Source organism: Platalea leucorodia (genome assembly GCF_965183815.1).
Source record: "Platalea leucorodia genome assembly, chromosome: 3".
Lineage (NCBI taxonomy): Eukaryota > Metazoa > Chordata > Aves > Pelecaniformes > Threskiornithidae > Platalea > Platalea leucorodia.
This window is the reverse complement of record NC_138825.1, coordinates 128,045,374-128,065,687: the sequence shown is the minus strand read 5'-3', so window position 1 is coordinate 128,065,687 and position 20,314 is coordinate 128,045,374. Positions and strand designations below refer to the sequence as shown.

General features: G+C 65.9%; 1 protein-coding gene across 1 annotated transcript; it reads right to left on the bottom strand.

The window, feature by feature from the left end:
- Window positions 1–244: 244 nt before the first annotated feature.
- On the bottom strand, window positions 245–16,623 carry TMEM214 (transmembrane protein 214; the record flags this gene model as incomplete). The annotated part of the gene is made up of 19 exons (XM_082305518.1): window positions 245–474; window positions 1,160–1,311; window positions 1,974–2,142; window positions 2,407–2,503; window positions 2,978–3,095; window positions 3,439–3,552; window positions 4,185–4,233; window positions 4,362–4,453; window positions 5,105–5,246; window positions 5,355–5,456; window positions 7,790–7,871; window positions 9,014–9,119; window positions 9,900–9,982; window positions 11,618–11,752; window positions 12,958–13,108; window positions 15,349–15,554; window positions 15,902–16,145; window positions 16,266–16,354; window positions 16,605–16,623. 19 exons carry the CDS (start codon window positions 16,621–16,623, stop codon window positions 348–350), a joined length of 2,277 nt encoding a protein of 758 aa, XP_082161644.1. The 3' UTR covers window positions 245–347.
- Window positions 16,624–20,314: the final 3,691 nt, after the last annotated feature.

Genomic DNA, 20,314 nt, shown 5'->3' with positions numbered 1-20,314 from the left:
GAGCCACGTGCACGTGTCCATACAGACACACGCTGATAGACGTGCACGCACGTACAGCACGCACAGATACACACGTGCATGCCCGCAAGCACGCGTGTACATACACACACGTCCATGAAAACACGCGTCCACACGCAGGGCTCCCGCCCCGGGGCAAGGGGCGCCCGTCCGCAGCAGAGCCCCCTCCGGGAAGGAGCAAGGAGCGCCCGTACTCGTTAAACGGGGAAAAAACACCCAAAAAATCATCAGTCCGGTTCATTCACCCCCGGTTCATTCACCCCCGGCATCGTCCCGTCGCCAGTGGCCGGAACGTCGGGAGAGGGCCCGACGGCGTCCCCCTCCTCGGGTCAGGGTCCCGAAATCATGGCCAAGGCCCAGTTTTTGAGGGCTAGGGTTGTGTTTTGCAGACAAATCCAAGAGGAATAGGTGAAGCTCGCCAGCTGCTCTCTCACGCAGGCCCACGTCACTTCTCCACTGGAAAAAACGAGGAAAAGAGGTTTTGGGCAGGGAACGCGCCGGCTGCGGGGCGACCCAGCCCCAGCGTCCCGAGCGCAGGAGGGGCACGGCAGGAGCAGGGCAGCGTGGGGACGGCGCGCCCGGCGCGGCTCTGCCAGCAGCCGGTTACAGCGAGCGCCCTTCCAGCATTGCCCGCTCCCCCTGGACCTGGCTGCGAACCCCAAATCATCCCTCAACGGCCCTGCGGGAACGTCGGCCCCGTCGCCTCCTGGGAGGGGGCACGGAGCCGGTTCTGCGGCGAGAGCAGGAGCACCGCACCGTACCCGTGCCGGCGGTGTGTGGCTACTTCCCTCCTCCCCGCGGCGGCAGGGGGGTGACGCTGGGCTCGGACGCCCACGGGTGGCCCCGCTGTCAGGGCGCAGCAGGAGTCGGGGACGGGGGCGAGCACAGCCGGCCCAGAGCTCGGGGTGGCCGCGGGTTGGGTGGCAGAGGCACGGCTCCCCGCAGGACCGCAGCTCAGCCATGCCGGCCACGGTGCCGCATCCCAGTCCCTCTGCCAGAGCAGGAGCCACCCCCAGCCAGGACAGGGAGAGACCCTGCTGCCGCTGCAGCGAGGGACCGACCCCCCCCCAGCGGGGCCCCAGAGCACCCCAGGGGAGCGGAGCGGAGCCCAGCAGGGGCCCGCAGCGCCGGGGATGCTCACTTGCAGGAGTCGACCCAGTGCTTCCAGCCCCGCTCGAGCGCCGCGGCCACGCACTCCAGCAGCGGCAGCAGGCAGCTCCGCACCAGGAAGAGCAGCAGCTCTCTGACGCACTCGGCAAAGTGCAGCAGGGACTCCGGGACCCGGGACTGGAGCTGCAGGGGCAGAGAGAGCCGGCGCAGGTTTAACACCAACCTCCCCCTCACACGCCAGGCTCGGGGACCCCAAGGAGCCTGGTGTCTTGGTTACCCCCGAAGGAGGCTCTGCTGAAGCAGGCTGTCCCACAGTTGGGCAGGCATCACCCCTCCCTCCTCCTCACGCTCTCCCCCATGGTCTGGCACCACCAAGCCCTCCCCTCCGTCACCGCTGGGCTCATATACGGCACATCACCAAACAGCGGAGCACCCATGCTGCTTGCTCTGTGGGATGCTAAAGTCACCTCCCTTCCACCAAACTGCTGCTGTTCAGGAAACCAGTGAGTTATCTTTGAGCCTTTTCCGATCTGACGGGGTCACTGCCAGCAGCCGGGGTGAGCGCGCAGGGGCTGGGGCAGCTGCGGCCGTGGGGGGAGGAATGGCACCCGAGACCGGCTGCGGTGCTCCCCGGACCTGCCAGCACCGGCGGGCTCGCAGCCGATGGCCGCGGCAGGAGTTGCAACAGAGACATCGCCTTCCTCCTCTGGGCCTCTCCCCGCACCTCCGCCCTCGGTGTTGCCACCTGGCAGGAGCCCGACACCGGCTCTTCAGCCTCACAAGCCCCTGCGGGCGGCAGCCACGCCGGCGTTCGTCTCCTCCAGCAGCTGGGACGTCCTTCTTACCCACTCGGGGAGCCAGGGCAGGCTGTCGCGGACCCAGGACAGCAGGGAGGAGCACTGCTCGGACGCATACAGGGCCACCTCGCCGCTCTTCGCCCAGAGCAGCTCCAGCTGCGGCTGCAGGACGGCTGCCGCCTGGGAGCCATAGACCAGCAGGCTCCGCTCCAGCCACCTGGAAGAGAGCGAGCGCCGGCTGAGGGCAGCGCCGGCTGCCCCGGCACCACCGGCTGCCCCGGCACTGCCAGCAGAGCCACGGGGGCACGCAGGTACCTGGAGCTGCTGCCCCAGGCCAAGGGAAGAGGAGAACTGAGCTGAAAGCCCTTCCAGGCAGAGCTGGGGAACGCTTTCCCAGCAAAGAGAGATCACTTTGTGCTACACCAACAGCTCCAGGCCCACCCAGCCACGCACGCCGCTGCCCAGTGCCGGCGCCACTGACCTGTACCCCTCGAGGCAGCAGTGGGAGACCTTCTGCCAGGCTTGCTGCGAGGCCGGCAGGATGCCAGAGGAACGAAGCAGGTGAGCAGAAGAGGAGGCTGGAAGAGACAAGAGCCATTCCCTGAGCAACCCTTTGGCTCGGTCTGCAGGAGCTGCGCGCTGTCTGTCCCCGACGCCTCTCTCTGGGGATGCACAGCCTGAGCTGCTCTGCGAAATGTCTCAGAAAACACTCCAATATGGGACAAAGAGGGGCAGAAACTCCTGAGCAGAGAGAAAACCTGGGTTCAGGCAGCCCCAGGGAAAACCCTCCCGAGAAGGGACAGCAGGGGGGCCTGTCCGCACAACCTGCCGGGAATACAGCGCACGTACCCCCCAAGCACGCCCCGCTCAAAGGCAGACGGATGGGGCCACGCTGCTCGAGGGCAGCCAGCGCACAGGCTCAGGGTGAAGGCAGGGCTGTGGAGGGGCTTCCCTCAGGAGAAGGGTGAAGTTATTGCTCCCCGGGGACATTCCTCCACACCCCCTTTCGCACAAAGCCAGCAGCAAAGCCGCAAGGGGAGCTGCCGCCTTACCCTGGAAGGATCCGTGCGTCCGGACATCGTGCAGGAGGAAGCCAGCCACGAAGACCAGGAGGACAAGCAGCAGCCGCGACCAGGGGAAGCCCCGACCCTTCATCTTGCGCAGCAGCTCCTGGGCAAGCAGGAGGAAAAGGCCCCGTCACCGCACGGCTCCCGAGGCTGGTGAGGTTCCCATGCAGCCACACCGGCCTCCGGCAGCACGCTGCCGCGCTCGCGGCTGCTCTCACCGCCCGCCCTTGGCTTCCCAGTGGAAACCAGTGTCATCTGCTGAGCAGCTGGGAGGATGGACAAGGGCCAGCGCCATCTGTCCCCGGTGCGTCCTGCAGAGGCGCCGCTGCAGGGCCCTCACCCCGGCGCGTGCCGGCAGCAGGAGAGGCCGACCGCAACCCCAGCACGGAGCCGAAATCCGTCCGCTGGCTGACAGCAGGCACCACCCGGCCCTGCCCGGGGCTCACCTTGCAGGCAGCATTGCAGGCAGCCACGTCCTGGTCACTGTTGGGCCCTCTCGCCGCCAGCTCCTCGTTCGTTACTTTGAATGAGCGAACCGTTTCCTGCAGCGACTGACGCACCTGGGGGAAAGCAAGAGCTGCGTCGCGGCCCCAGGCACCCCGAGCCGGCAGCACCGCGCGCCCACGCAACCCAGCGCCGCAGGGGCTGCAGGAGGGAGCAGAGGGAGAGGAGATGGGAAGGGCAGAAACACCGAGGACCTGCAGGACGGATCAGGCTATGGGGATGCCTCCAAGGCTCCCGCACCGAGACCAAGTGCCTCGGCCGACCCAGCCAGCCGTCGCTCCAGAGCTGCAGGAGCTGTGCTGCTCCTCTGGGAACGCCAAGCCATGGCCAGTGCGACCTCCCCGCTTGTCACAGCACCAGGACAGCGAGGCCTAATGGGGGTTGAATCTGGAATACAAGTCCTGATGCAGCACGTCGAGGGAAAGAGGCTCTCCTCTCTCTCAGCAAGCAAATAAGCGCCCTGCCCGCAGGCAGGGTGTTGCCTGTTCCCAGGACGAAGTGCCGGCTCTCAAGCCTGGCAGGCACATGCCCGTGCTGGCAGACCCGGCTGAGCCGCCGGCGCGCTGGAGCGGCGATGCGTGGGCACACACAGGTCCCACGGGGATGCTGCTTGGACAGCGACCTCCTGCAGCAGCACAGCTACGTTGCCTCCCCACCCCACGCAATTCCTCCTTTCCGCAGCTCCTACCTTCTTGCTGCTGCTGTCCCAGGACTCCAGGAGATGGTTCAGCAGCAAACTATGGGAGGAAAGAGAACGCAGGGCTCGCTCAGGAGCTCCGAGAAGCAATTTAACACACTCCTAAATGCAAGCAGGCTGGTGCTGGCCCTGCTGAGAGCAGTGGGCGGGCAGCAGGCACGAACCGACCTGGACTGCGAGAGGTGCTTGGTGTAAAGCTGCCTCCAGACACTGAAGCTCAGGGGGTCCAGGCTCAGGCACTGGCTCATGGAGGTCAGGAGCTGGGAAGAGAGCACAGCAGGCCGTTACACCTCATCCTCATCCCCAGAGCGATACACATCACCCGGTCTGGCACATTGGACACACCGTGCCCCAGGCTGTATGCCGGCACAGCCGACCAAGCCCGCCGGCTCGCTGCTCTCATCCCAGCCAGCTCCTGGGGCACCAAACAACTTTCAGGTCCGGCATTCCCAGACCCCGGCTGCGGGCGGCAGGAACCCCGGCCCACAACCGCTGTCCTCACCTCGAGACGGCACGTGTCCGGCCTGCCGCTGCCCCGTGGGCCCTCCCCAAGCCCCCCTCCCCGGGCCGCTGGGGGACCACCGAACCTGACCCGTCCTCCAGTGCCTCGCAGGCCGGACAGGCTGGGCGCTAACCTGACGCTCGCTGCTCCCAGGAAGGTCCCGCTCCCTCCCTTACCAGGACACACTCCCACCACGACCTCGTGGTCGCACCTGCCCGTTCGGCCTCCGACGCAGGGGAGCCGAGCCTGTATGAGGGGCGGCCAGTGCCCGGCATGCCAGGGAGCCGGGCCGGCGGATGGCAGAGCCCTACGCCCACCACAGTGGGTAGGGCAGGGAGGACAGGACCCGCTTGGCTCTCTCTCCTTGCTGGTGCAGCAAGGCTGCCCTAAGCCATGGGGTCAGGCTCACCTCTTTTTTCATGCCGGGAGGGCAGCTCGGCGTAGCTCGGGAGAGGAAGGAGGGGAAGTAGGAGTGCAGCGCCGTCTCCGGCTTCGCGCCGAACGCCAGCACCTTCAGGCGAGGGTAGAGCCGCCGTAGCTGCTCCTGCAGGCTGAGGGGAGACGGCAGCGGGGCTGCAGAGAGCGGCCAGCGAGGGGACCGGGGTGCTCGCCCCACAGCGCGGCCCACGCTGGGGTCTACTGAGGGGGTGCTGGCATACCTGGGTGGCAGCGAGTTGTTGGGCATGAAGGCAAAGTCCAGGAGGGGGAAGAAATCCTTGGGTCCTATCATACCGAAGCCTTTGGTCAGGTTCGAGTGCATCCTGCACAGCAGAAACAAACGCCATGAGCCGTGACAGATGTGCCGGCGGCCGAATGTGGCCGGGGAGGGAAGGGCCGCCATGGCCCCGGCCCTGGCCGTCTCCCTTCAGCTGGACACACCGCTTAGGTACATGCTGGTGGTTTCTGGCCACCACGGTTCTCCACCTTTGCTGCTACTTAGAGCCACCCTGCACAGTCAGCAGGCAGCTCTGGGGCTCCAGGGGCTCTATCCCCTCACAGCAGCGACCGGCCAGGCAGGATGGATGCAGGCAGCTGCCTCCACACCCCTGGGACAAGGCAGGCGGCCTCAGGGGGCCAATGGGGCTGGCCAGCCCCTCCCTGGGCCACAGTGGCCAGGGAGCGCCCCAGTCCCTGGTGCTCTCGGTGTCCCCGCGCTCCTGCCATGGCCCCACTGCCAAAGCACAGGGGGAAAAGGGGTTTGCGGGAGCCGCTGGCAGTGACCAGAGCGACGGGCGGTGTTGGCACCCGCTGCTGGTGCCAGGCACAAGGGTTCCTCTGCTCTTTTCCCCCCCAGGAGGCTGCAGGCGACCGAGGTCTGGCAGGCCTGTGACCAGGCTTGCCAATAAATGAAATGCAGTCAGAGAAGAGAAACCAGATTGTAGAAAACTGATTAAATAAAGGTTCAGAAAGATCAGGAGGAACTGTGAAGGTTGGCTCAATGAACCTCCACAAAATCCTCTGGCAAAACCAAATGCAACATTCTTGTTACTGTGAAGCAGGAATAAAAAAAATCAACTTAAATAAAACCGCTCGAACCCTTTGGAAGGGCAGGGGATGCCCCTCGGTGCCCACCACGAAACCACTCCAAACCTCCCCCAGCACCAGCTACCTGTGCTGTGTGGCACCAGACCCTGGGTGCTGGAGCCGCTGCAGTAATGGTTCAGCCCCCTGTGCTGGTTTGGGCTGGGATAGAGGTAATTTTCTTCACAGTAGCTGGTATGGGGCTGTGTTTTGGATTTGTGCTGGAAACACTGATCACACAGGGATGGTTTCGGTCCTGCTGAGCCGTGCTGACGCAGAGTCCAGGCCTTCTCTGCCTCCCACCCACCCCACCCGCGAGCAGGCCGGGGGCACGGGGCTGGGAGGGGACACGGCCGGGACAGCTGCCCCCCGTGACCGAAGGGCTGCCCCACACCACAGGACACCATGCTCCGTAACAAAACTGGGGGAAAAAGGAGGAGGAAGAGGGGGACATTTGCTGTGACGGCGTTTGTCTTCCCAAGTCACCGTTACGTGCGATGGAGCCCTGCTTTCCTGGGGATGGCTGAGCGCCTGCCTGCCGATGGGAAGGAGGGAATGGATTCCTTGGTTTGCTTTGCTTGCGTGCGCGGCTTTCGCTTTACCTATTAAACTGTTCTTATCTCAACCCATGAGTTTTCTCGCTTTTACCCTTCCCATTCTCTCCCCCATCCCACCGGGGGGAGCGAGCATGGGGCTTAGTTGCCGGCTGGGGTTACACTGTGCCAAGGGGGCAATGCCGGAGACGTGGCTGCCCTCGCCTGTGCAGAGGCCAGCAGAGCCGCCGGTCCCCGACCTCCAGCCAAACGCCACCTCCCTTCTCCTCGCAGGGAAAAGCTCATCTGCCTGCACCGGCAGATACTGCCAGCACCTCTTGCCGCAGCTGGGAGCCCCAACGCGCCTGTGTGCCGCAGCAGCCGGCGGCAATAGGACCCTGCTCCTCGGAGCGCCGTCCCTCCGGGCACAGACGCCACCGGCCCTCAGAGCGGGAGCGGCTCTTCCAGGATGCGGGGACAGGCGATAAGGCACGCCGGCACCAGAGAAGCCTGTTCCTGGCACAGGGCACCCACAGGGTCGCACCAGCGCTGCTGTGGCCTCAAGCTGTGGCACCAGAGCACCCTGTCCCACCTGGAGCTGAGGGGCAGCTCAGCCGCTCGCCTGCCTCGGGGAGGCGACCAGGGCCGGCCGGGGAAGGGCTCTGCTCCCCCTCCACCACCTGCCCACCTCATTTTAGGAAAGGCACCAGCAGCGGCAGAGAGGAAACCTGCACAGAAACCCAGCATTTCTACAGAGCCATTGCAGAACCAGCAGCCATCACTGCGCCAGACGCGGTCGGGAGGTGCCAAAACTGCTGTCTGGACACCCGACACAACAGGCAGCCTCCAAAGATCAGAGCTAACCCGCACGGCAAGCCCACCGCTGCAGGCTCTGCAGGGCCGCACACCCACTCCTCACACTCTCGCGCACGCCTTCCACCACCGCAATGCAGACAAGTCACACCGCGCCCAGCAGCCCAGGCAGATGTTCGTTCCTCTTAACGAAGATACCCCGATAATGAAAGCGAGGCGTAACTCACATCAGCAGGCGGTCCAGGTAGGCAACAGCGTATGGGGAGAGAGACTTGATGCCGAGCACCGGGAGCATGACGCCGAGCCACACTGCGGGAGAGAGGCAGCGGTCAGATCGGGGAGCAGGAGGGCTCCTGCTGTGTCCCCATGCCCCAGGTGACACCGAGTGCTCCCCGGCCGCACCGCCCGCTCCTTCCATCAGCACAGGCGCTCCTCGGGTCCGCAAGCAGCAACTGAAAAGCAGAGGAATGCTCAGGTGCCAGGAACGCAGCTACATTTAAACCCAGGACATTTTCCCCACTCAAAACGCCTGGCAGGTGACCAGACAGACAGACTGACCCTTCGAGAAGGGCTCCAGGGCGGCTGTGCTACCTCGCCTGCTCTGCTTGCGGGGGAATGGCAGAGCAGCACGCTCCCTGTCCTTCCAGGCAGGACGGTTCCTCCTGGCATCCAGCGATTTCCCTCTCCCAGCCGGAGGAAGATGCTCTCCAGAGACAAGATGCCGTAAGGGCAGTTTCTGTCATTGCAGAGCGGCCACCGAGGCTCAGCAGGAGATCTGAACTCACCCTTCTGTAAGCAACGTGCTTCTTGCAACATCTCCAGCTTCCCCCAGAAGTAATTAACCACTTCAGGCAGCTCTACAATGTCGCCACTCTAAGCACCGAGTATTTGCGCCTCTATAAACACACTTCAGCACATGTCGCTCCCCTTCTGCGGTGGCGACTAGCCTGAGCATATATGGCTGAGGAATGAGGGCATGCACGAGGCGCAACGAGCAGTCTGTCCCAGCGAGCAGCATCGCACACAACATGCCAGGCAGCAAACCCCGACCCAGCCCCACCGCAGCACCGGGGACACCACTGCTCGGCTGGATTCGATGATCTTTTCCAACGTAAACAATTCTATGATTCTGCTCCCAAACGAGCATCTGACAGGCCCGGTGTGCCCACGCCGGCAGGCACTCACAGCAGCTGCAGACATCCCAGTTCCCAGGAGCTCCCCGGAGCCGTTTGACTACCACCACCCCCTGGACCCCGCTGCAGCCCCCTCTCCAGCATTTCAGCAGCGGGACAGCGTGTTTTGAAGCAGACCCCGCACCTGAGCGGTAATGCCAGCGGGAGCGGAGATGTGCAGGCAGCACCGGGGGCCAGCCCCACTCTCCTCATGCTCCCAGGGGCGGGGGAGCCCCCTCGGCAGGGACAGGCGCCCAGCCTGCCGCTCCCGGCTCTCACCTTTCAGGCCCTCATGGAGGTCTGCGAATCCAGCCTGTCCCAGCGCCCAGAGGACGGTAAGGCATTTTGCTGGCCTGTTCTGGTGGGACCGCAGCACCTCCAAGTACTAGGGCGAAGACAAGGACACGTTAATCAAAAAGAGCCTCAGCCCGTCCCACCTCAACACCATCGCGAATGAGTCCGGAGCCACGTCGCTTCACGGGGCCGCCAGTGCCGCAGGACGGCGGTGGCTCCACTGGGCCCTGGGCTGCCCGGCCTGGCAGGGAGCAGCCCCCGGAGCAAGGCAGAGCCCCTAGCCCCCCGGGAGGGACCCTCAGCACCAGGCAAAGCCAGGAGCCATGCTGGCTGGGGGCAGGCGGAACCCCAAACCCTGGCCCTGGGGAAGCAGATCTGCCAGCACCACATGGTGTTGGACGGCACCCGAGCCACAGCCGCAGCCATCACCCGCTTGCTTCGAAGGAGTGGGACCCCAAAACCCCTCATTTCTGTCCCATGGCTGCCTCACTGCTGAGCGCAGCCACACATCCCACTCCCTCTGAGAGTGGCAGAGCACAGAGCGTGCGGCAGAGACGGAGCACAAGCTTGGGACAAGGTCTTTAAAGAAGAGACACCGAGGGACACTGCTGCTGACAGCGGCGCCAGCACATCTGGGGAGGAGGGAAGATACTGGAGGTACCGGTCCCTCTGCGTGGGCTGCCAGCACAGGGAGGCTCGAGGGCTTTGCGCGCGGGACAACCCCAACAGCTCCCAAAGGAATTCTGATTAACGGGAACGATGCTCATCGTCCGGCCGCTCCGGGGGATCCTCAGGGCGGGAGGAGGAGCAGCACTGCTGGGTTTAGTGAATCTGCCCAGAAAGTGCCTGCCAACCCAGGTGCCCCGCTCACCTTGCCCAGGTTCATCGTGGCGATTTTGGGCCTGTCCAGAAGCACCGCCTGGATGCAGATCCTGTACCCGTGCAAAGACTCCCCTGAAACAGAGCACAGAAGAGGCCTTCTCAGCCACGGGCCGCTTCACGCGTCTCCCTCCCCTCTGCACAGACCTGCCCTGCTCACCCAGGCACGAGCCCCAGCACAGCGGCGTGGGGCCTGCTCCCTCCCTGGCACTGCCCCCCACTCACCCTCTGCCCAGGACCCCCCACTACAGGGCTCCAGCCCACAGGAGCAGGACAGGCCCCACAGACCCTCGGAAAACCATCGGCAGCTTCCTAAAGCCCCCCTGGCCCAGCTCTGCCCTCCAAAGCAGCGGCAGGCAGGCACGGTAACCATCACCCTCACAGCCCCAAGTCCGGGAACTTCCAAGGGCTCCTTTTCCCCTTGTTCACGTTCAAAGGAGGGTTCAGGGGACCCCCTTGGTTCCCAGGCACTGTCCAGCAACCCCCTCCAGCTCTGCTGAACCCTGGGATGGGTGGCATGGCCACAGCAGGGGCTGGTTGCCCCCCAGGCAGGGGCTGGCTGCCCCCCGGGCCAGTCCTGCTCTCCAGCACGGTCCCATTGCTGCCATGACCCTCCCCTGGGACGCACCCGGCTTTCGTGCCAGATGCATTGGCCACCCAGCCCACAGCGGTTGGGCCAATGCAAGGGCAGCGGCTGTGCAAGGCTGCAGCAGTGGTGGCAGAGGCCGGCGCAGCCGCAGAGCCCCGCGGAGCCCCTCGGTCCTCCCCGTCACGGACCGACCTCGCAGCAGCTCCAACAGCCAAGCATCTTCCCAAATTACACACGAACGCAACTCCCAAAGCAAAGCAGCGCCTTGACCATTTGCTAACAACTATTTTGTGCTATTGCGTCCCATCGTTTTGATCAAGTCAGGTGGGTTTTGTGATGGAAACAAACCGTGCACGGGGCCACTGGCCTTTCAGCGCAGGAGACAGCAGAGCCGGGGCTGGGGACAGGCGGTACCCGGGTGCTGCTGCTAAAGCTATCGGCAGCCGACGGCGTGGCAGGCAACGTACGGAAACGGGCGTTTAGGGTTTGTGTCTGACACCCGGGTGAAAGCAGCAGGCCATCGCTGTCATTCGGGATGCCTGAACACCCAGGGAACGCCGCTGGGCGTTCGCACGCTCTGTGTCAGAGGGCAGAAACAGCCGCCTGCTCCCCACACGGTCGCTCAGACAGGACCCCTCGCTTCGTAGGGAACACCGTTACCGCAGCACAGCAGCAAACCAGCTTTTGCCAGGTTTCTTAAGGCCAAAAGACCCCACTTTACAAGCTGCAGCAACACACGCCTGTGCTGGTTTTGGCAGCAGAAATGCGAAAGCCCTCGGAGAGGCACCTCCCACCACGTATCCTCCCTTCTGCAACTCTCCCCCTGACAGCACCACGCCGGGCTCGTATCCCATCCCCAGCTACGCCTGCTCCGGCTCCTCCAGCCTGAAACCCCGCAGGCAGGAACAGCCCCTCACTGCAGGCAATAGGCACAGAAGGAGTTTCCCACCTCACCTTCTCCACAAACGAGTCCTGAAGAGCTCTTAGAAGAGGTGACAAGGAGCAGCAGCATCCCCGTGGCCAGAAAGCCTCAGCACCAGACCGCCTTGCAGAAGAACGACCGCACTAAGAGAGCACAACGGGCACGTCGGTGCCCCGGACCTGCGCCGACTGCATCTTACCTGGGGTTTTGTCCAGCTCTTGTAGCATGGTATAAATACAGTGGTCGAAGAAGAGTTCCAGCACGCTGGACGACCTTGCCAGCAGGGATCTGATGATGTGCTTCAGCTCCTTGCTCACCAGGCAGTACGGATAGTCTGGAGCCAACAGAAGAGGAGGAAGAGTTTAGTGAGTGCAAGTTTGCGAGGCTTTCAGCTGCAGCTGCAAGGAGAAGCTGGCCCAGCGCGCGAGGCGCTCGCAGAGAAGCGCCTTGTCCTCATACACTGCAGGGTCAACAAGCGACTTCTTAGTTATTCTACATTAGATGCATCTAATTCGGCAATAAAGGATTGCTTTCTGTCAAATGTTGGTACTGCAGGATATACACAGGTTTTGAGAAGAGATTCTGCTCTTTGACCCATTGTCACCCCAGCAACAAGTGCTCAAAGCAAGTGTAGACCAACACATCAGGCGCGAAAGGGAAATCCAGCTGGAATATCCATTTAAAGCTGAGTGCGGACACCTGCAAGCAGATTCCTGAATCCCACAATAGTAGGAACAGGTCGCGGGTCCTTATGGAGAAGGGGCAACCAGGGAAAGTCTCTAATTTGCCAACTGGATACACAATTTCATTGTCTTTGTAGTCAAGGGAAGTCAGTTGTAGTGATATCACAGAATCGAGCAAATAATCCCCATTTTATTTGTTGAATAAAGAACACAGTCTTGTGCCTTTTCTACTACCAAGTTTCCTAAGACGGTTTTGGCACAGAAGAAAACCTGTTTGGGGCGGGGGGGGGGGGGGGGGGAGCAAAGAAAAGCCCAAACATCTCAGTTTACAGGGAACAAGCCCGGACTGTGAGACAGGCTGGACCTGATTTGCCTCAGGTGAAAACAGGAGACTTTTTCCGTTCCCATCTGTGACTGTTTTGGTCCTGTCCGCTCCAACATTCCTGAAAACTGCCTCTTTAGCGAGCTGCCCTTTAACCTGTACGCTTAAGAAACCTGTACAAAATGAACCTGGCACGGATGGAGCCAAAGGGATTTACATGGCACTGAACCCCTTCGAGTCTTCCTGCTGGGACCAAGACGGTTGGACCCGGTGACCTTAAGGCTCTTTTCCAACCCAAATGATTCTCTAAGGTTGGCGGAGGTGGAGCGGTCAGAGGCTGCTTCTTCCCGGCTGCATCCCGAGCCGCTCCCTGCACCCGGCTGCCCCATCACCCCGTGGTTTTAAGGACCACGCTGAGCTGGCCCAGCCGCGGGGAAGCACCGGCCCCGTTGCTCTGCAAAGCACAGAGCCGCTCCAGAGCGAAGGTGTGGGGTGGGGACCCCCCGGCAGCGGGGCAGGGTAAACGCCACTGACCGTGGGGGTGCTGGCTGAGCATGGGGTCGCTCCTGGGTGCCTGCAGCTTGTAGTTGAGATAGCTGGCCAGGTCCTTCACCCAGACGGAGGGGTTCTCGGGGAACACGCTCTGGCTTTTATCCAGCTCCTTCTGCAGATCCGCCAGGTCGAGCTGGAAGCGACAGACAGACAAATTCAACGCAGGATGTGCAAATCTGGACAAAACGCGTGGAAAGAAGAGAGTTAAGTTCAGCTCCTAAGGAGCTGCTGGGCACGGAGGGAAACGCTCCCCACCTTCACCCCGAGAACACCGCCCTTCCCGCATGGAACCCCCCTCCAATCCACCAGCTGCCAACGCGAACAGGAGTGCTGGCCTGGAGACAGCATTTAGTTTTGTACTGGAAACACATTTTCTTCAGATCAGCAAAGACTGCTGGGGAATAACAAAACCCACGTGGGGAACCTGGCGCCAGAGGGGCTGCAGAAAGCCCCAGAGCCAACAGAGACGTCAGGAGGATGGGTTGTGCTGGCACAGCCGCAGAAACCAGCTCGTCTCCCTCCTCAGAGCTGCCCCCGGGGAACACCGGGGTTTTCCTCGCTCCACGCTCCACCTTCGCGCCGGCGCCAGCCGGGGCTCTGCCGCTCTGCGCTCCCGCATGGCCTGCGGCGAGCATCGCCTGGGACCGGCTGGCCGTGCAAACCGCCGAGGAGCGTGCCGGCGTCCTCAAAGGCTCGCTCCGGGCAGCGAGCAGCAAGAGGCCACAGCTCAGTGTGGATCAGCCCAGCATCACCAGTTTGTACCAGCACCGTCAGGCAACTGTGCCCAGCGTCCGCGAAGGAGAAAACAGCCAAGATCATCAAGACCAACCTGATTAATGACCCGCAACCGACAAACCACGAGTACAGACAGCAGCTCGCATCCCCTCACCTTCCTCCTCCCCTATCTGCCGCGAAACATGCCTATCGTCTGCTTTTAAACTCAGATGATCCGCAAGCTCGCGGGGACAGATACCCTGCCTACACTTCAGGGAGCTGAGGAGCTGCAGCACAACTTTAACGTCTGTTCGAAGTTTTGCAGTCTAACATTTCTGTAGGCAGTGGATTTCAGCCACAGCGCATTATTACATCTGGGCTGGGCACCTTTCATTGCATGTTTATTTCAGCAATCATTTTGAAAAGAGGAATAAGAAAAAAAATAACGGCTGCTATGTCAAAAAACTGATGCTGTCAACGGAGCTGATGGAGCAACAGTCGGACGGCGGCATTTGTCACTGCTGAGCTGTGCAGAGCAGCTACAGGGCAACCACGCTTCAGCCCCCGGCCGCTCTCCCTGAGCAATATCTGCCACAACACACAGAAATAACACACGTGAATTCTGCTCTGAGCTGTCTCTGTGTGCAAAAGCTGGACGTGGAGAACAGCTTGTGCTCAGTGGAGCGGAGGGAACCCCCACCCCTGCGGCGGGGGAGACCAGAGGCACTCAGGGCACGAGCAAGACGCGGCACCTGGGCAAACGCGAGGAGCCGGACGGGAGACGGCTGCGGGAGAGCTCTGCCAGGCAGCCGCTTTCCCAGTGGACGCGTTGCCTCCACAGAGTTAATTCAGGGTTCCTTTCTAAAACCTGTCCACGCTCAGACACCGCAAGAGCAGGCAGGAGGAAGACAAACGAGTTCTGCAGATTCATCTGAAGCGCAGGGAGCACGAGCTGCAGAAACGGCTCCCCAGGACCTCAGTGGTACGACAGGGAGGAGGCTTCACCAGTGGCACTTTCTCAGGATTCCTCCCAGACAGCAGACAGGGAGTGGGTGAAGAAAGAAAACAGAAATTCCCTTCCAGCTGCCTCCTGCCTACAGCAAAAGCACCACTTCAAGCACGAGACCAATCTCCCAGGCCAGCCCCGCGCTCGCCAAAGCACCGAGCGCCATCTGTTCCACTCCCACAGCAAACGCGACTGCCCTGGGCTGCGGCCGGCGGTGGGCAGAAGCGCTCGTCCCTGCGTGAAGGCGAGGACGCGGTAACGAGCCCGGGGGTCTCACAGCACAGAGGGACTGGGGCGCAGGCGCCAGCTGCCTCCTCCTCCTCCTCCTCCCGAGGTGTGAGGAACCTCCATGGTAAAGCTGAACCGAAGCAGGACACTGTGCTCTGTGTCGCTACTTTCAACCGGATTTAACAACGCCCCGGGCACCCAGGCTCTCGCTCCCGATGCGGCGGAGAGCGTGGGCTGCCAGAACGCCGGCCGGCCTCGGCGAGGGCCGGGGAACGACAGCGCCCGGAGCTTCGGCTCCGCTGCAGCAGCACGAGTCAGGAGCGACCTGGGCGCTCTGAGGCCTGCAGGCACAGGGCAGCCTGGGGACGAGCGGCCGCAGACGTGCGCGGGCAGGGCGCCCGGGAGGCCCGGCCGGGCACACTCACGGCTCTCAGGGCTTCCTCCAGCGAGCGGCATTTGCCAGCCTTGACGCTGGCGTCGTTGGCCGAGGGCTTCTTCGCGCTCTTCCCTGCATGCGGCTTGCGGTGGGGCTGCTCAGGCGCGGCGGCGGGAGGGACCTGCTCCTTGTTCTGCTTCTTCAGCGCCTTCTCGAAGCCCAGCTCGAAGATGGTGTCAGAGGTGGCGATGGGAGCTGGAACCCGGGGAAAGGGGAGAAGGTGGAGGGGGGCTGCGAGAGCACCGGGGCGGGGGGACGCTCCCCGGGCCCATGGGCGAGCCGGGCCCGAGCCCCGGCACTGCCCCGGGGCGCCGCACCCGCGGCCTCGCCGTGCCCGCAGCGGGGGCAGTGCGGGGACCCCGCACCCCCGCGGCCCAGCCCACAGCCCCTCGCCGCGGCCGGCCCGCCCGCCCACCCGCCCCACGAAGGCCCCCCCCCCGGCCCCAACCAGGGCCCCCCCGGAGCCGCGGGTCCCACGCACGGCGCGGCCCGAGGAGGCGGCGGCCGCGGCACCACGCGCGGCCCGGCCCCGCCGCGCTCACCCGCCAGAGGCAGCGTGCGGCCGGCGTTCGCCTCGCCCAGGGCGCGGCGGCTGCCGGGGCCGCCCGCGGGCCGCCGGCCCTTCCGCACCACCTCCCAGCGGCCGCCGCCAGCCGAGGCCGGGCCCGGGCCCGGGCCCGCCGCCGCCGCCGCCGCCATCGCCGCCGAGCGCAGGGGAGCGGGAGGCGGCGGCGCCCGGCGTGGGGGGGGGGCGGGGCGCGTGCGCCCGCCGCTCACGGCGATTGGCTGCAGCCGCGCACACGGGCCCCGCGCCCCTGCTGCCACGTCTCCGCCCCGCCCCGCCGAGGCGGGACCGCGGGTGCCCGGTCACGTGACGCGGCGGGGCGGGGCGGAGGCGCCCCGCACCATATAGGCCCCGCCCCGATCTGCCCCGCCCACAGAGCGGGGCCGCCTTCTCTGCGGCCCCGAGGGCGGAACCGCCCGAGGGGGCGGGGCTGGAGGCCCGGAGAGGGCGTGTCCATGCAGATGAGCGCCGCGCGGGCTGTCGGGACACCGTGGCGCCCGGTCGCCGACGGGCAGCGTCGCGCGCGGGCGGTGCGCGGGCTGTTTGGGGCGGCGGGGCGCGGGGCGCGGGCGGCGGCGCGGTGGCGGTGGCGGTGGCGGTGGCGCGCGGGGGTGGCCGTGCGTTGAGTGTGCGTGCGCGGGGGTGCGGGGGGCTGCGGGGGGGTGTGGTTTCATACTTACCTGGCAGGGGAGACACCATGATCAGGCAGGTGGTTTTCCCAGGGCGAGGCTCATCCCCTGCACTCCGGGTGTGCTGACCCCTGCGATTTCCCCAAATGCGGGAAACTCGACTGCATAATTTGTGGTAGTGGGGGACTGCGTTCGCGCTCTCCCCTGGCGTGGCGGTGGCAAGGACAGAGCTGAGCGGGGGCGGGGCGGGCGAGTGCCCGCGGTGGCTCGGTGGCCGTGCTGCAGCGCTGGCCCCAGGAGGCGGGCGCAGCGCTGCGTTTGGCGGCGGGAGCGGCTGGCGCGCTGCCCGAGGCGCTGGCTCCGCCGCCCCGTGGCCTCGGGACCGGCCCCTGCGGGAGCAGCGGAGGCCGGGCGTCCCCACACCGGGCCCCGCCGGTAACGGCCGCGTAAAGAGGCTTCGGTACCGAGAGGAGCTGCCCCCCCCCGCCCTGTCCGTGTCTCCCAACTCCCCCGGGGGCAGCAACCGGCAGCGCAGCCGAGCGCAGGAGAGACGGAGGGACCCGCTCTGCCTCCCTCCGCGGCTCGGCACCAGCCCTCGAACCCTGTCAGCGCCCGGCCTTCCTCACCCTGCTCCCGGCCGGCGCCGGGGACGCGGGGCTCCCCGCCGCTGATCTCGACTGCGCGCGGCGGCAACGACAGGCGAGACGGGCGTGTAAAAACACCCCTTTTCGGGCAGAGGCCAGGCTAACAGGCACCCTGCCCTCCCTTCCCCGCTCCTCGCTGGAGCTAGGAACACGGAGGGCAGCGGCAGGCTCCAGGGGGGAGCACGCACAGCCCACGGCGATCCCCGCCAGGAGCTGGGACGAGCACTGCTTTTACTGCAGCAGGAAGGGACGGGAACGCTGCCGAACGAGGCAGGACACCCCCCTTCCCCATGCTGGAGCCCCCAGCCTCTGCTCGGCCTGGACCCTGCCCCAGGGCCCTCTTGCAGGAGCAGCCGGTGCTGGGAGCAGCCCTGGCACCCCCAGGGTGCTGCAGGGTCAGAGGTGCTGGGCTCTCCCACGCCAGCCCAGCTCGACGGGCTGCCAGAGCCACAGCCAGAGGAGGCGCGAGCCAGGGGCTGCCGCCACAGCGTCACCCTTTCCCTCGGGTCCCAGAGGAGAGGCCCAGGGACAGGGAAGGTCCTTCCCCGCTGCAGCCTGCAGCGGGACCAGAGGGGCCAGGCAGAGCTGGGCAGAAGTGCCAGCGTGCCCAAGGAAAGGGCGCAGCTGAGCCTGTGGTGACACGGGGCTCCGGGGCTCCTGCCACAGCGCAGAAGGCAGACAAGGTGTATTGTGCGGCCTGGTTTATTCGCGTCCGTGCCGCTGCCCCTCCTACTGATCCACGTTCTTGACACGCAGGACGACAGGCACCGAGGTGCAGGGGATCATGCCCAAGTCCGTGATGACCAGATCCACCAGGTCAGGCGGCGTCACGTCATAGACCAGGTTGAGGAGGCGCAAGGACTTGTTCTCTGCCCAGCCGCCCAGCTGGGCCTGGCCCTTCCGGAGCACTATCAGGTCATCGGGGTCATCTGCGGAGAGAGCAGCAGCCCGCGGGATCGGGGGGAGGAACGGCACCTCTCCGTCCTGCCCTGCTACCTACCAGGCCCGACGGCCACCCTTCCTCTGAGCCGCGGCCCCTCGGCCGGGAAGGGGAATGGCCGGGCAGATCGGTCTGTCCTGGCCAGCAGAGGGAAGAGGGAGCAGGTCCCAGGTGGGAGGAAGGGGACAGAAGCCTTACCCAGCTCGTTGGAGACAAAAGAGTCCGTCTGCACTCGCTCGCAGAACTTGTAGGTCTCGCAGCAGACCAGGACGGGCACGTTGTAGGCCTTGGAGACCAGCGCTATCTGGGACGTCCCCACCCGGGACACGACAGAGCCGTTGGCCAGGAGCGCGTGGGCTCCCAGCAGCACTTTGGACACCTGTCAGGGAAGCGCGGGGATCTGTTAGCACCTTTTATCACGCTGCAGCCTGCCCCGTGCCCGCCACCGCCCTCGGCACAGCCCCGCTCCTGTCCCTGCGACGCCCCCGGGCCCCCCGAAAGCTCGGGCCCCCGACACCCCCGGCCCCCCCAACACCGCCGGCCCCCCGCCTCCCCAGGAGGGTGCGCGGGCGCGCTGACGGCCCCGTGTGCTCGTGGGCTGGCTCCTCCGCGGGCGCCTGCCCTCGCTGTGCTGCTGTCGGGGCCCAGATGCCCGCGGTCCCGGCACTGGCCGCTACTGGGCTGCGAACGCTTCTGTCCACAGGCCTCGTAGGTGGCACCGTGTGGCTCCGTGCTGGAGCCCAGCAGAAAGCAGCGCCGCCCAGCAGGGTCCTGCCCGGCTCCTGGAGCCCAGCCCAGGGCCTGGGGACCGGGGTCTGTGCCGCGGCCGAGGGAGGGGGCTCCCGCTCTGCCCTTGGCAGGTTCAGCCAGCAGCGGAGCGGAGCTGTGTCCCTGCGACACCCCCGGGCCCCGACACCCCCGGGCCCCGACACCCCCGGGCCCCGACACCCCCGTGTCCCTGCGACACCCCCGGGCCCCGACACCCCCGGGTCCCCCGACACCCCCGGGCCCCGACACCCCCGGGCCCTGACATCCCCGTGTCCCTGCGACACCCCCGGGCCCCGACACCCCCGGGCCCCCCGACACCGCCGGGCCCCGACACCCCCGTGTCCCCCGACACCCCCGGGTCCCCCGACACCCCCGGGCCCCCGACACCCCCGTGTCCCCCGAGACCCCCGGGCCCCCCGACGCCCCCGGCTCCCCGCCGGAGGACCCTGCCCCGGGCGGTCCCTGGGTCCCCTCCCGCCGCGGCTGCAGCCCGGTCCGGCTCGGCTCCGGCAGAGCGAGGCCCGCGCGGGGCCGGGGCCGGGGCGGGGGGCGGGGGCCCGGCGGGGCGCGGTGTGCGGGCGGCGCGGGGCGGTGCCGAGAGGGGGCGTGGCGTGGCGGGGCGTGGGCGTGTCCATGCAGATGAGCGCCGCGCGGGCTGTCGGGACACCGTGGCGCCCGGTCGCCGACGGGCAGCGTCGCGCGCGGGCGGTGCGCGGGCTGTTTGGGGCGGCGGGGCGCGGGGCGCGGGCGGCGGCGCGGTGGCGGTGGCGGTGGCGCGCGGGGGTGGCCGTGCGTTGAGTGTGCGTGCGCGGGGGTGCGGGGGGCTGCGGGGGGGTTTGGTTTCATACTTACCTGGCAGGGGAGACACCATGATCAGGCAGGTGGTTTTCCCAGGGCGAGGCTCATCCCCTGCACTCCGGGTGTGCTGACCCCTGCGATTTCCCCAAATGCGGGAAACTCGACTGCATAATTTGTGGTAGTGGGGGACTGCGTTCGCGCTCTCCCCTGGCGTGGCGATGCCAAGGACAGATACGACAGCGGCGGCTTCCTTCTTCCGTTTTGCCGTGCTCAGCTCTCTGACGCCCCCCCCAGCTCCTGCCCGGGCCCCTGCCCCCACCGCACCGCCGAGTCCCCCTCGGTGCTGCCCGCGCTCCGCCGCCCGGCCCTGCGCCCTCTCCCCGCCGCTCCCCCGCGGCCCCGCTACCGGTCCCCAGGGCGCTGCGGGCGGCGGAGGCGGCGCTGCCGCTTCCCGCCCGGCGCTGCCCCGCGGCGGCCCCTCCCGCCGGGCGCCCGGTGACCGCGGTGCGGCCCCGCCCCCGGCCCCGCCCCGGATCCTCCCGCCGCCACGCTGCACGCGCCCCGCTCGGTCGCCGCCGCCGCGGAGCCGCCGGTGCGCACGTGGAGCCGCC